The 13,903-nt window shown below is 55.3% G+C and overlaps 3 protein-coding genes across 3 annotated transcripts; 2 read left to right on the top strand and 1 right to left on the bottom strand.

Annotated features, from left to right (window-relative positions):
- Positions 1-1,072: 1,072 nt before the first annotated feature.
- On the top strand, positions 1,073-5,532 carry SPBR_04552 (uncharacterized protein; the record flags this gene model as incomplete). Its single annotated transcript, XM_040762829.1, has 2 exons — positions 1,073-1,202; positions 1,502-5,532. 2 exons carry the CDS (start codon positions 1,073-1,075, stop codon positions 5,530-5,532), a joined length of 4,161 nt encoding a protein of 1,386 aa, XP_040615957.1.
- A 3,922-nt stretch (positions 5,533-9,454) lies between these two features.
- Positions 9,455-10,484, top strand: SPBR_05147 (rds1p-like stress response protein; the record flags this gene model as incomplete). The annotated part of the gene is made up of 2 exons (XM_040763424.1): positions 9,455-9,627; positions 9,689-10,484. 2 exons carry the CDS (start codon positions 9,455-9,457, stop codon positions 10,482-10,484), a joined length of 969 nt encoding a protein of 322 aa, XP_040615956.1.
- Positions 10,485-11,170: 686 nt separating this feature from the next.
- On the bottom strand, positions 11,171-13,464 carry SPBR_04730 (anaphase-promoting complex subunit 8; the record flags this gene model as incomplete). The annotated part of the gene is made up of 2 exons (XM_040763007.1): positions 11,171-13,307; positions 13,367-13,464. The coding sequence occupies 2 exons, from the start codon at positions 13,462-13,464 to the stop codon at positions 11,171-11,173; spliced, it is 2,235 nt and encodes a 744-aa protein (XP_040615955.1).
- Positions 13,465-13,903: the final 439 nt, after the last annotated feature.

Raw genomic sequence — 13,903 nt, 5'->3', positions numbered from 1 at the left:
AGGCCGGCTTTCTGCCGGGCGGTCAACAGGCGCCGTTGCTACAGGGCCAAAGCTGCGTAAAAGCGGGGCAGTTTGCAGTTTACGGCATTGACTGCGCTGTCCAGGCCCGCAGCAGAAGCCCACAGGTGCCCGCACAAGGAGCAACGGCCCCACTCCTACACCCACACAAGACTGCCAACAGCCGCTAACCAGGGAGAAGAGGCGAGAAGAAGGAAGGAGTAGGGCAACCAGGAGGAGGAGGAGGAGGAGCAGGTGCCCAAAAAACGAGAGCTGGGGCAACGACGTCTCCATCACACCTTCCAAGCATCACCATATTATTTCGCCTTTGCTCTTTCCCTCTTCTTCTTTTCTCCTTTTCTCCATATTCGCATTGTTTTCTTCGCCTTCCTTCTGTCCCTCTCTTCCTCGTATTTTCTTGATCAGTCCTTCCCTTCTTTATCATCGTCTCTCCTTCCGCAACCATTGCCGAGCCTTTCGCTCTCTCAGTATCGCTCCACCACGGTTGCTGTGTCCGTTCAGGCCGCGTGGTCGCTGGCTGCTGCTTGTGCCGTCCCCCTTTTCAAGCCAACAGCTTCCTGTCCGTCCACCATCCGCATCCGCATCCGCACATATGCCGTTTGCCTCGCATCGCTATCCTCAATTCTCCAGCTTCGTTTGACCTCGGAACCGTCTGTCTCCTTGGCATTTCCCTAAGCTAATCGATCCTCTGTCCACGGATCACAATTTTATCATCACACAAAAGACCTGTGTTGCAACATCCACTTTCTCGCATCGTCCATATCGTCAGCTATCCCCAACGACAGCTCACCCCGTTTGATATTCAAAATCGTCGAGCTTGTTCTATCTTTGTCCATTGCATCGCCGCATTTCTATTTCCATTGTTGCCTCGTTACCTAGCTTCGACCGCCTGCCTTTTGCCTTCCATCCCACCTCCAGTTCGAGTACCGCCACCTCGTCCAATCGTCTGAACGACCACCCTTACCGAGTGCATCGTTAGCATATCATCATCCGAGCCTGTGTTCCCTTGAGCTACTGAGCTTCGAGCTGCGCGTATTCAGAAACATCTAGCGTCATGGACCAGCAGCAGAACAACCCGCCCGCTGGGGGCGTCCCCGGGCCGACTGGCCGCCGCTTACATATTGCACACCGACGGAGTCCGTCTGAAATGACGCCGCTCGTCAGCCTGTATACCAACCAAAGCAGTACGTATCCTGTTGTCATTCCCTCCGATGCACCCTATGCGTCTCTGTCTGTCCTTTTCGCACCCTCGTGCCATCTTTCTTTTCGTTTTGTCCGTGTCGACGAGCTTGTCGTGGTCGAAACCCCCCCCCCCCACCGCCGACGGCCTACAGCGCTTTGACACATGTCTCATCTCTCTCCCCATCTGTCCCCCTTCTGTTTACCCCTTCCGACCTCCCCTACCTCGACCACCTCGCCCACAATAGCTCACAGCATCTCCACCGAAGCTAACAATTGTTTACTTTGTTTGTATTCGTTACAGTGACACCTGCTATGCTCCAACAGCAGATTGAGCTCCTGCAACAGCAGCAGCAGCAGCTTCAACAGTATGCCATAAATGGCATGATCCCAAACCAAGGCCTTGGCGCAGGCGGTGCTTTCCCCATGCAGCCCGCTCTCAACATGTCGCCACAGGCCGGCTTTCAATTCCCGGCTCAGCTACCGCCGCAGCAGCAGCAGCAGCAACCGCAGCAAAACGTCAACGCGGGTATTCCACAGCAGACCCACTCACATCGCCGTAATCAGTCGGCTCTCCCTAACATGGGAATGGGCCCGCCTCCGGCCCCATCGTCGGGCGCCTCTGGCTCTACCTTTGGTAATTTTGAAAGCCCAGCCCACGCCCGAGAGGGTGGCGGCCCGAGCTCGCGTACCGGTCGGGGTGGTGGCGGTGCTGGTGGTGGGCACCAGCGCCGCCATTCGCTCGTTGTTGCCGACGCTCGCAAGGCGGCCGAGATTGCCCAACAAAAGCGCACTACGTCCGCTTTTCAGTTCCCTGCTCCTGGTGCTGCCGCTGCTGCCTCTACTTCGTCTGGTAGCGAGAAGCCCGAGGGAGATGTCGTCGTGGACAGCCAGAGCAACCCGACTCCCCCTCCTGCCGTGGCATCCCGTGGCCGCGGGTCCGCCCATGGTCGCAGCCAAAGTATGGCGGTCGGTCGTGGCGGCGGTGGCCTAGGTCGCGGTGGCATGGGCAACTACCAGGCTGAGTCGCTCAGCGGAACACATGACTTCCAGCGCCGCGGTGGCGGCAGCCATGCGCGCACGAACTCGCGCAACTTTGATAGCAACTGGCGCAACCCGGCAGCAGCTCAAGACGGTAGCAACAATGGCCAGCAGCAGCCTCAGCAGCAGCAGCAGCCCCAGCAACCCCAGCAACCCCAGCAGGGCTTTCAACCGGGCCATCGCTCGCGTGCTTCTGTGGGCGGCGGCCAGTCAATCAGCTCCATTGGCGCGTATCCGCAACTGCTACAGCTCCAAGGTGGCCAGATGATGATCCCGGGCGCCTTCCCTGGCCAGCAGCAGCTCAATCAGCTGAACCCCATGCAGCTCGGCCAGCTCCAGGCCATGCAGCAGATCAATGCCCAGCAGTTCCTCGGTCTGCAGAACAGCCAGCACGCTGCCCAAGGACAAGTGCAGCAGAACCAGGCACAGCAGCAGCAGCGCAAGACCCTGTTCACTCCGTACATGCCCCAGGCCACCCTACCCCCTCTCTTGCAGAACGGTGCACTGGTGCAAGGTATTCTTCGTGTCAACAAGAAGAACCGCAGCGATGCATATGTGACCACGGCAGACCTGATGGCGGATATCTTCATCTGCGGAAGCAAAGATCGGAACCGTGCCCTTGAAGGCGACCTAGTCGCGGTCGAGCTGCTTGACGTCGACGAGGTCTGGGCTCAGAAGCGTGAGAAGGAAGAAAAGAAGAAGCGCAAGGACATCACAGATACCCGCTCTGGCTCAGCAAATGGCACTGGCGAAGGCAACAACGGCTCCGGCATTGGCAACGGTGGCGGTAGCCTCAACAACGGCAGCGACGGTGGCATCCGCCGTCGCGGTAGTCTCCGCCAGCGCCCGACCCAGAAGAAGAACGACGATGTCGAAGTCGAGGGCCAGAGTCTGCTGCTTGTCGAGGAGGAGGAGATCAACGACGAACAGAAGCCGCTCTTTGCCGGCCACATTGTTGCCGTTGTGGAGCGCATTGCCGGTCAGATGTTCTCCGGCACGCTCGGCCTGCTACGCCCGAGCAGCCAGGCCACCAAGGACAAGCAGGATGCGGATCGCAACAATTCACGCCACGGCGACAACCGTAACCAGGACAAGCCCAAGATTGTGTGGTTCAAACCAACCGACAAGCGCGTGCCGCTGATTGCAATCCCAACAGAGCAGGCGCCGCGCGATTTTGTTGAAAAACACCAAGACTACGCTGATCGCATCTTTGTTGCCTGCATCAAGCGCTGGCCGATTACGTCGCTGCATCCCTTTGGCACCTTGGTCGAGCTGCTGGGCCACATGGGCGATGTTCAGACCGAGACCGACGCACTATTACGCGACAACAACTTTGCGTCGGACGAATTCTCCGACGCTGTTCTTCGCAGCATCCACGCTGACTGGGGCACCTCTGGCCCCTGCAAAGAGGACGAGGCGGACATGAAGGAACGCCGCGATTTTCGCGACGAGAAGACGTTCACAATTGACCTGGATGGCACACCCAACCTTGGCAATGCCGTGCACGTGAAGTCTGGTACCGACGGGAAGATTGAAATCGGTGTCCACATTCCCCACGTCGCGCATTTTGTCAAGCCCGCCTCCCTGGTCGAGCGCGAGGCTAAGAAGCGTGGAACTAGCGTGCACCTGCTGAACCGTACGTGTGCTTTGCTGCCACCTCGTCTGGCCACCGACCTGTGCTCGCTCCTGCCGGACGAGGACCGTCTCACGCTCAGTGTCGTCTTCCAGGTCGACGCACACACAGGCGTTGCCGCCGACGAGGACATTTGGGTCGGCAAGAGTGTCATCAAGAGCAACGGCAAGCTGTCTCTTGCCAGCATGAACAAGGCGCTGGCCAACGCCAACGGATTCGAGCACAGCGCGGCATCCGCCAAGGACATTCAAATCCTGCGCCTAGTGACCGACAAGTTCCGCGAAGCACGACTAGGCTCGGCCGGTGAGCCGGTGGCCCCTCTGCGTCTGGTGCAGCAGCTCGATGATGAGAACATCCCTATTGAGCACAACATTTTCGACACCACTCCTGCCGTAGAGCTGGTCGAAGAGCTCATGCACAAGGTCAACGCGCACGTCGCCAAGCTGCTGGCCGAGGGCCTTCCCCAAAAGGCCCTGCTGCGCCGGCACGCGGAGCCCAACTCCCGCCGCCTGCAAACGATTGTGGAGCGCCTGACCGCTCTGGGCTACGACATTGACTCGACCACGAGCGGGACGCTTCAAAACAGTCTGTTCAAGGTGGAGGATGCAGATATTCGCAAGGGCATGGAAACATCCCTAGTGAAGTCGATGCAGCGCGCCAAGTATTTTGTTTGCGGCGGCAAGTCGCGGCAAGAATGGATGCACTACGGTCTCAATCTGCCCGTTTACACGCACTCAACGGCGCCCACACGCCGAGTTGTCGACATCATTGTCCAGCGGCAGCTTCTGGCGGTGCTGTCTGGTAATCCCGACTCATTCGAGGACGATACCTTGACCAAGACGGTCGACTCTTGCAACGTCAAGAAGGACTCGGCGCAGAACGCGCAGGAGCAGAGCGTGCATATTGACTCGTGCCGTATCATGGACAAGAAGCGCCTCGAGACGCACGGCGACCTCATCTCCGAAGGTATCGTCCTCTGCGTGTACGAGTCGGCCTTTGACGTGCTGATTCCCGAATGGGGCTTTGAGAAGCGCGTGCACTGCGACCAGCTGCCTTTGAAGAAGGCTGAATTCCGCAAGGACAAGCGCGTTCTGGAGCTGTACTGGGAGAAAGGTGTGACCAGCTCGTCGTACGTTCCCGAAGACGAGCGTGTGCGGTCTGGCCCGTCAACGCGCATCAGAGACGCTGCGAACGCGCAACAGCAGCACGAGGAGGCTGAGCGCCAGCGCCGTGAGCGCGAGGAGGCTGCTCGCAAGCAGATTGACACGGGCACCATCTCGACGGACGACACGGACGCTCTGTTTGACGATGACGAGGATAACGGCTCGGACATTACGGAGGCCATGGCTGGCGCGTCGCTTGCCGAGCGCCCGACGCAGAGCGTTCCTGGCTCGCCGTCGCGTCCCGAGGTCGGCGGCGGCGCGGACGCCGCCCTCCAGCGTGCGCAGTCTGAACGCGTCCCTGCGTCGGAGTCACCCGAGTCCCGCCTCACGGACAAGGAGAAGTACCTCAAGCTGTTCAGTCTGCGTGAGGAGGATGGCGAGTATATCCAAGATGTGACGGAGATGACGCGTGTGCCCATCATCCTCAAGACGGATCTTAGCAAGAGCCCACCGTATGTTGACGTCCCTTTCCGTGTTCATGTTTATTTCATCTGCTAACATTCGTATTTTCCAGGTGCTTGACGATCCGCTCCGTCAACCCTTACGCTTTGTAAGGAGAGATGTGCAGTCGTGCAACGTCCTAGATCAGAACGCCGCCGAAGCAAACACGCTAGGGGGCGAATCGAAAATACAAAAAGCAAGAGGTGAAGATAATGTGTGCTGCACGTGTGCCTGGACCCAGTCTACTGGTGTCACTGTGCTTGCGGCAATATCCGCGGTGGGTGATCTAGTTGATGGAGAATTTGAGTTTTGATTTTGGCCATCCGCGCATGTTTCTGGTTATTGCAAGTGCTTTAGTTTATTGTATCTGTTTCCAATTTTTGTTTTATATGCCTTTGCAATATGTGGTTTTTTTCTTGCCATTCTTGCTGTTTGCTTTTCAGACTGGCACCCGTCACTCAACACGCGACTGCGTTCGTCGTACTGGAAAGAACAAAACTTCACATACCCTTCTGCGGTTTAGCAGACAGCGACAAGCCTTGCGCAGCACATCCGCAGAGCCACTCGCTTTCAAGGCATGCTGCATACATGACACGTGCGGAAAAGAGCATGCCGTCTTGGATATCCCCGGTGCTCTTTTTCATTTTATATTATTGGAAAGCAAAATCAATAAAGGAAGAAAATTCGGCAACCCAACGAGCATTGGATAGTTAGATGTTCGTACGTTGATTCTTGTCTTGTGTTCATGAGCAGCGACGAGATTCTCACAATATGTGCGTGACCGTCGACTCTTTTGCAATTTTTTCAATCATCGTGAAGTAAATGAAACGCTTTCTCATGTCCATTCGTCTCCAAAGACATTCTCAGATGCAGCTTGTGCAGCCATCCGTTCCATCCGGTCGTTCTTTGTGTATGTCATTATTTAGCCGGAGCGTCAGTGCTGTGTCAAACCCTCAGAGCTAACGATGTCGATGCGACAGATGATCGACACTTTTCCCATTTGAAGAATGCAAAAGAGGCGGGTTCAAGGTCTTCATCGTCGCCCAGAGCTCCGAATTCAAAATGGCATTGAGCTTGTCGGCTCGCGGCATAAGCTTCAAAATGGACCGCTTCTCGATACGGCCTCCGGCTTTGTTTAGTATAGTTTTGTTATGATTGCAGCACGACATAGCAAGTGCCAAGAAAACCAACACATGTCGGCAAGGCTGCGAATGCATCGTCGAATGTTTTGATATTTGTTTATACGTATTGAATGTAGTTGTATTCGTTTTTATGTTTGTCGAGCAAACACTGCCTGTGGTCGTTTTCTCTTATTTGTAAAACATAATGTCTAGATACTCCATGTCAAAAAAAAAAAAAAAAAAAAAAATTAATTGAAGACAATAAGAATAAGAATTAAACCAGAGTTATCTCAAACAAAACAATCCTGATTAAATAATACAAAATTATATGCATCATATCTGCTCTTTGATACCATGACACACAGGTCTGTTCCCAATCCGCTTACACTTCACTTGCAGACAACGCCCTAGTCCTAGACAGCCCCCCTGTGCTTTGCATCCCCAGTTGCTTTCGCTGGTACTTCTGATGGCAACCAGTATGAAACTCCACCTATATCAAACATGGCGTCCTCCCTTTGTGATGCATCCTCCTCCTCACCCCGTCCGTCGCTGTGGACCATCAACTGGGCATATCCTGTCTCCATTTTTTGAACATCTCATCTGGCCTGCAAGGGCCCTGGTCTTGTCGGCTCGGCTCCCGAGCTTATCTATGTTACGGGCAATCATCTTCTCTATTAATATCTTCCTGATGCAACGGAAAGCAGAGCATCCATCCCCATTTATGTGGGAACATGCAAGGACATGCCAAAACTGCCAATGCTGACAATGTTTCCGACAAATGTCCTCCAATTTACGAGAAAGACATGGTGTTTTTGTAGATGGAAGGTGGAACAGTCTGTCACGACATTGCAAACAAACGCAACCTATGAAAGTACGTCTGGACAATGGAGACAGAGAAACATGTTGAAATTTCCGGTGTACCGGAATGTGATCGAGCTGACGGCATTTCAATAAAGTTGGCCATTTGCATGGCAGTCCCTTGCCATGCTTCTGCAGCTGTCCGTCGATAAGTCGAGACCGAGAACGCACAAAAGTACGGAGTGCACCGCCATACGAATGGAAAATAGCTTGCCTCCTACGATGTATTGTTAGGACTCTGTCGGCCCTCCGATGCAATATGATGTTGCTTGTTGTCTATCTGCGTTCCCATCGCTCCTTCCTCTGTTTGTCTCCTACCTGGCTACCGTTTATTTGTGTTAATTACCTCCTAAGCACCACCTAAGCACCACCTACGATCGCGCCATGCCTAGACAAAAACACTCTTCACTATCCTTACGCGACAGCTGATTTACACATTCGCTTGATTCGTATTCCACCCAAGAGCTTCTGCGCCGGCTTGCACACAGTCCGCGCGCCCGAAACTGCGCTGAAACCGCTCCGATGTCACAAAAAGTGGAGAAGGGAAGGTGCTACCCGTGCCCTCCTTGTTTTGAAGCACCCCCGCATCGAAGCTTTATTTTTCTGGAGCGTGCTTGCCCTACGGAGTACGGAGTACGGCACACAGACAAGCCAAGTAAAATTAGAAAGGGAAGGAACAAGAAACTCCCTTTAGGCAGGTACGACAGCGAGCTGCAGCGTACATTCGTTGTCCGAGCCCCGTTTCTACACGTTCTTTCGTCCCAAAGCGCAGTTGCACCTATCTTACATAGGGTAGGAACGGAAGGGGGAAGGGGTTTTCAGTGTTTCGTGTTTCACTGGCTTCTGATTGGCCCACTGCCACGTCCTGGCCTCACTTACACGAACAACCTCACAGCCACGAGCCTCCACAAGAACGCCAACGATGGTATCGCCAACTTAGTTTCTCGGCGTCGTCGTTGCGCCTCTTGGTAGATATGTCCACTGCAGGGATCTGTCGCCTGTCCGTCCTGCCATCTCAAATCTGGTCTCAACCGGACTCGACTCTGTGCCCTTCGTCCTCCTCTTGGCAACCCTGGAACACTTTCTCGGGAGCGCCCTCTTCCATTCTTCCCTGCCTGCTGCCTCTGCCCCCGTGCATTGCGCAACCTGGCTCCCCAGCCCGCAAGCCATCTGTTCCGAGCCATCATTGCCAGAGTGCTGTGCCTTATACGTGTTGCGCGGACACCGTACAGAGGTCTGCCTCCTGCCAGCAGAGGCAGACCCGCCTTTTGTTTATCCATCTCCGTACCATCTCTGCGCCAGTCTGTCGCCTGTCGCAAAACAGGCCTGTGCCAAGCAGTGGGAAGCCGTTTCTCGGATCGAGGAGCAGCCGCTTGCGCCAAATTCACGGCTGGCTGCCCTTTGCTGGTCTGTCCTTCGTCTCTTGTTCTCTCGTCTCCCCTTGACCCCTGTCCCTCGTTTGCTGTCTTTGCATGGTCATTTTGTATTTCCCCCGTACCGGTTGGACCTCAGTACCCCTTCCGGTCTTGGCTTTTTTGGTCTTTGTACGTCTCCACGTAGGGGAGAGACCTTTCTTGTTACGCTCTCTGAGCCATATCTTGTTCCCTTCTTTTCCTCCCTATTCCCTTTTCTCTTTTCTTTCTCCCCTTTCCCTCTTTTTTCTTTTCTTTTCCTGTTACTCTCCTTCCTTTTCTCATCTCACGACATTCTGTGTTTTCCGATCATCGTCCTTCTTTTCCTCCCCTCACTTTCCCTTCCTTTATAGAACCCCAAAGCGCTGGTCGGCTTTCCTGGGCATCGTTTTGTTTATTCACTCTTTTACAACCACAGTCTTTATTCGCCGTGTTTTTACATTTACCTTTTTAATACCTTTCAGAGTGTGCACCCCGGAGGGCAGCATCTTTGCAACAAAATCAGGCTGGTCTTGCTTTCTACGATTCACGACATAAAAATCCAATAAACCCCGAAACTCACCGCGACATCGACAACAAACCCTCATAATGCCTTCCTTCATCAAGACTGCAGGCCTCGTGGCCGGCCTCGTCACCGTCGCATGCGCATTACCATCGGTTCCCAGGCTCAGTGCCTCGCAAGTGAAGATGTACGAGTACAGCAAGCGCCAAAACGCCGCAGCAGCCGCTGCTGGCCTCACGGATGTTGACATTCTGCAATTGTGAGCCCTCCATTCGCCTTCTTTTTTTATAAAAAAAAAGTATTTGCTCTCCCCCTAACAGCACAAGTGCCCTCACGCTCGAATGGCTGGAGGGTACCTTTTACCAGCAGGGCTTCGCCAAGTTCCCGGCCTCTGACTTCACCGCCCTCGGCCTGACACAACAGCAAGTCAATGATCTGATCGGCATCGGCTCCAGCGAACAAGCCCACATTTCCCTGCTGCAGTCCGCCATCGCCCAGGCAGGCGTCAAGCCCGTCGAGCCCTGCACCTACAACTTTGGCTTCACAGACGCCAAGTCCATGGTCGCCACCGCCGGTGTTCTCGAGAACGTCGGCGTCTCCGCCTACTTGGGCGGCGGCCCGCTGATTTCCGACGGCTCCATTCTCTCCACCGCCGCCTCCATCTTGACCGTCGAGGCCCGCCACCAGACCTTTGTCCGCGTTGCCAGCGCCGCCGCCGCCGCCCCGGGTGCCTTTGACACCGCCCTGTCGCCCAAGCAGGTCTTCTCGCTCGCCGCGCCCTTCATCACGTCCTGCCCCGAAGGCTCCAACCTGATCCTGACCGCCTTTCCCGCCCTCACCATGGCCGCCGGCCAGACCGCCGTCGCCGCCATTGGCCAGACCATCCAGCTCCAGTCCAATGCCTCGTCCACGGCGCAGTTCTGTTCCTTTACCAACGGCAACATTGCCGGCGGCACCGCCTTTTCGGCCTTTTCGCCCGAAACAGGCTGCACCATCCCGGGCCAGGGCGAGTTGGCAGGCATTGCATACGTCAACCTGGTGACCCAGGCGCCGCTGACGGGTGTCATTACGGACGACATTATTGTTGCTGGCCCCATGGTTCTGCAGATCTCGTAGAGCTCAGAAGGAAAGGGGGAGTGGGGGATACAAGAAGAATGGTGAAGCGGATGATGAAAAAGGGGTGGGAACGGGACACCACTTCTTGGACACACTCTTCTTTTTTATTATTTTCTGTTTCGCCGTCGTATTATTCCTCCCCTCTCAAGTTCGCACTCCGATTCTCTTTCTCTTTTCCAGGTACTTTAGACGAAAATGAGGATCAATCGATCTTTTGGGGACATTTTTATTCTCATGTCTTGCTTCCTTCTTATTATATCTTTATTTGTAGCCTTTCTATTGCTTTTTTCTTCTATTTCTCTTATCTTCTCTTTTCTACAGTATTACTGCTCCTTAGTATACTTACTATTACAATTACCCCTTTTGTTTACATTCTTTCACATAGAAAACAAAGTTTGAAAAAATTAAAAGGCAAGAAGAAGTTAACTTGGAGACGATACGAGAAAGACAAAATATATTGATTGCTCTACACTTTGCAATGCCAAATGAATAGAACCTGCCTGACCAAAACGCCAAACTGATGCGAGTTGTATGCCCATCGTTGCCCATCGCTGCCCGTCATGACTCATTACCTAGCACACCTCTTCTCGCTACCGCCGAAGTCGTCGCCCTCCGTGCGGTTCAAAAAACAGAGGCGACCGTATCAAACCCAAGGCCCGCTGAGCCCGCGACATGCTCCGGCGTTTCTAGCTGCCTGCATATGCATGAATGCCAACGTCACCGGCCGTTGTATCTCCCTGTCCTCCCTCCCGCCGCTGCCTCTCTAATTCTGCCTTGGCATCCCGTACCAGCGTCTTGGCCTCTTCCACTTCGACGCCGTCCAGGCACAGCTCCGACGCCAGCATAATCGCCGTCTCGTACTCTTCAGATTGCAGGGCCGCCCGCGCGAGCCACAGACGTGCCTTGCTTGTAGCTGGTGTGACGCCTGTGCCCTCGTTACCGTTGCCTCCACCACCGCTTCCCCCGCCGCCGCCGTTGTCGTCGTAGTCGTCGTCATCGGGTGCCGCGCCGGACCCACCCATGGACTCCCGGTGCAGAGCCACCGAGTCGCTCAGGTTCGTGTTACCGCCGCCGCCGCCACCCGCAAAATCCTGCTCGCCCTCCTCTTGCGCCATGCAGAGCTCCATGTACGACTTGGCCTCTTCGTGGTCGTCGAGGTGATCGTACATAAAGGCGATTTGCAGCAAGATTTCCGGGTCCATGTAGCCAGGCGCCGCACCTCGTCCACCATTGCCGCCAGGGCCGCCCGCGGATTCGTAGTTGGCATCGGCCAGGAGAGCGCGTTTGAGCGCCTTGATGCCGTCGCGCGGCCGGCCAATCTTTTGCAGACACGAGCCAACCGCCATCCACATCTTGCCATCCCACGGCCGCAGGCCCGCGGCCTTTTTGTAGTAGAACAGCGCGTACGTATGCTGCTCGAGCACCTCGTACGTCTGTCCCAGGCCGTACCACGCACGGTAATCGCGCCTGTTGACGTCCACCGCCCGCCGGTACGACTCAATGGCCGCGTGCGTGTTCTTGAGCTCAACGTACTCGTGGCCCATAAGCGTCCATGCCGACAGGCACGACCGGTCGAGCACAAGCGCCCGCCGGAAGTACTGCACAGCCTTCTCGTGTGCCGACATGAGCGAGTAGTAGTTGCCAATCACCACGCACGTTTCCGCCCGAAACTTATCCAGACTCTGGCAAAGGTGCGCCAAAAAGGCTAGCTTGGGCCGCATGTTGAGAACATACAATATGTTGGAGTAGTGGTCCAGCGAGTCGAGTCGGTGCGGATGCTGTGCCAGGAGTGTGCTAAAGTGCTGCTCGGCAGCGATCAGGTCTTTGCTGTGGTAGGCAAGCAGCGCATTGCATGTGAGCAAAAACGACGAGTTGGGGAAGATGGACAGCAGCTGTTCGACCGATGTCGCCAGGTTGTGGCCCTGCTGGTATAGCTCGAGCGAGGCGTGCAGGTGGAAAATGAACGACACAATGTTTTGTGGTAGTCGCGGTGCAATCTTGTTGAGCTCGTCCACGCGTGACAGGAGCATCGTCATCTCCTGCCAGCAGCCCCAGTTCATCGGAAAACGGTGCACGCTGCGGATGAACCACTCCATGGCCTCCTTCTCGTTCTTCTCCTTGGCCAACACCATGCCGTACAGGTACTCGAGCCAGCCCTGGCTGACGACTCGCTCCTCGTCCTCGTCCATCCCCACCATGTTCTGGTCGAACCACGTCTGCAGGTACGCACTAATCACCTGCAGCTGGCGGTTGACCACGTCGCCTGTGTCCTGCGGACCCATGACCATCTCCACGTCCTCATCCTTTTTCTTTTCGCCTGCAATCATCTTGGCGTACAGCGCAAGGAACAGGCTCTTTTGGCTGAGCTCCGGCAGGCTACCTACGTCCACGGGCACTGCGTCTTCAAACGGAGCCCACATTGGTGCGTCGGCGTCGTGCGATTGGCCGCCGCGACCGCCGCCGCCACCTTTGTCTGTGAAGCTCCCGGACTGGTTCAGCTTTCCGCTTCCCCGGCCACCTGCCGCCGTAGAAGCAGGTGCCTGGCTGTCCCCAAAGAGGTCCGGGTGGTTCTGGCGGTATGACGATAGCACACCCGCCATCAGCGAGTCAGGCAAGAACACAGCGGCACACCGGTCGTACTCGCGGCAGTCGAAGAACGACTTGGCCAGCAGGTATTTGTTAATCTCGGCGGCCTCGAGTCGCGCTTCGGCGGGGTCGACATTTTGTGTGACGAGCAGTGGTGGTGGAGTCGCCGACGGAGGAAGGTTGATGTTAGTGTTGTCGACGGCCGATTCAGGGATGGACGTCAAGAGCTCGGCAGCCCTAGATTGTTAGTCGTTTGATACGAAAGGTGCAAGGTAGGCAAGATGAAAGATAAGTACCATTTAGCCGACTGATAGAGACAGCGCTCAGAGCACTTGACGACGGCATCCTGCAGCGCAGACCTCAACTGCAGCGTCTCCTGCTTGTTGAGGGCCATTGGTGCTCCCACCGGGCCCGGTCTCAAGGATTTTGAAGTCAAAATAACGGTATGCCGGGCAGAGTCGAGCCTTGGTAGCTGACGAATTCTTCGTTCAGTCGCTACTTTTGTCTTCTTCCAAATGGCCGACGGTGGTGGACACGAACTGTGATCAGATGGGTTTGTTGTCAGGCGATCTTGCAGTCGCGTGGGCTCTAGCTGGCCCTCTTGTTGGATGCGTCAATGTGTTAACGCAAAAAATGGAGCTGATTATTCGATAATCTTCAAAGATTTGGACCTCGTTGCATTTGTTGTGTTCGTGATGCCGTAGTCTCCCTTGTTATCGGTTGCTCTTTCCTCTTTCGCAAGCGCGTCGACCGTGTCGAACTGTTGCAGGAAGCTACGACGGGACCCACCACCACAAGCGCCTATTCTGCCGCTCTTTCCCCCATCTCGCCTC

This window comes from Sporothrix brasiliensis (assembly GCF_000820605.1).
Source record: "Sporothrix brasiliensis 5110 chromosome Unknown Cont21, whole genome shotgun sequence".
NCBI lineage: Eukaryota > Fungi > Ascomycota > Sordariomycetes > Ophiostomatales > Ophiostomataceae > Sporothrix > Sporothrix brasiliensis.
The sequence above is the reverse complement of the archived record's forward strand: the minus strand, read 5'-3'. Positions and strand labels throughout refer to the sequence as shown.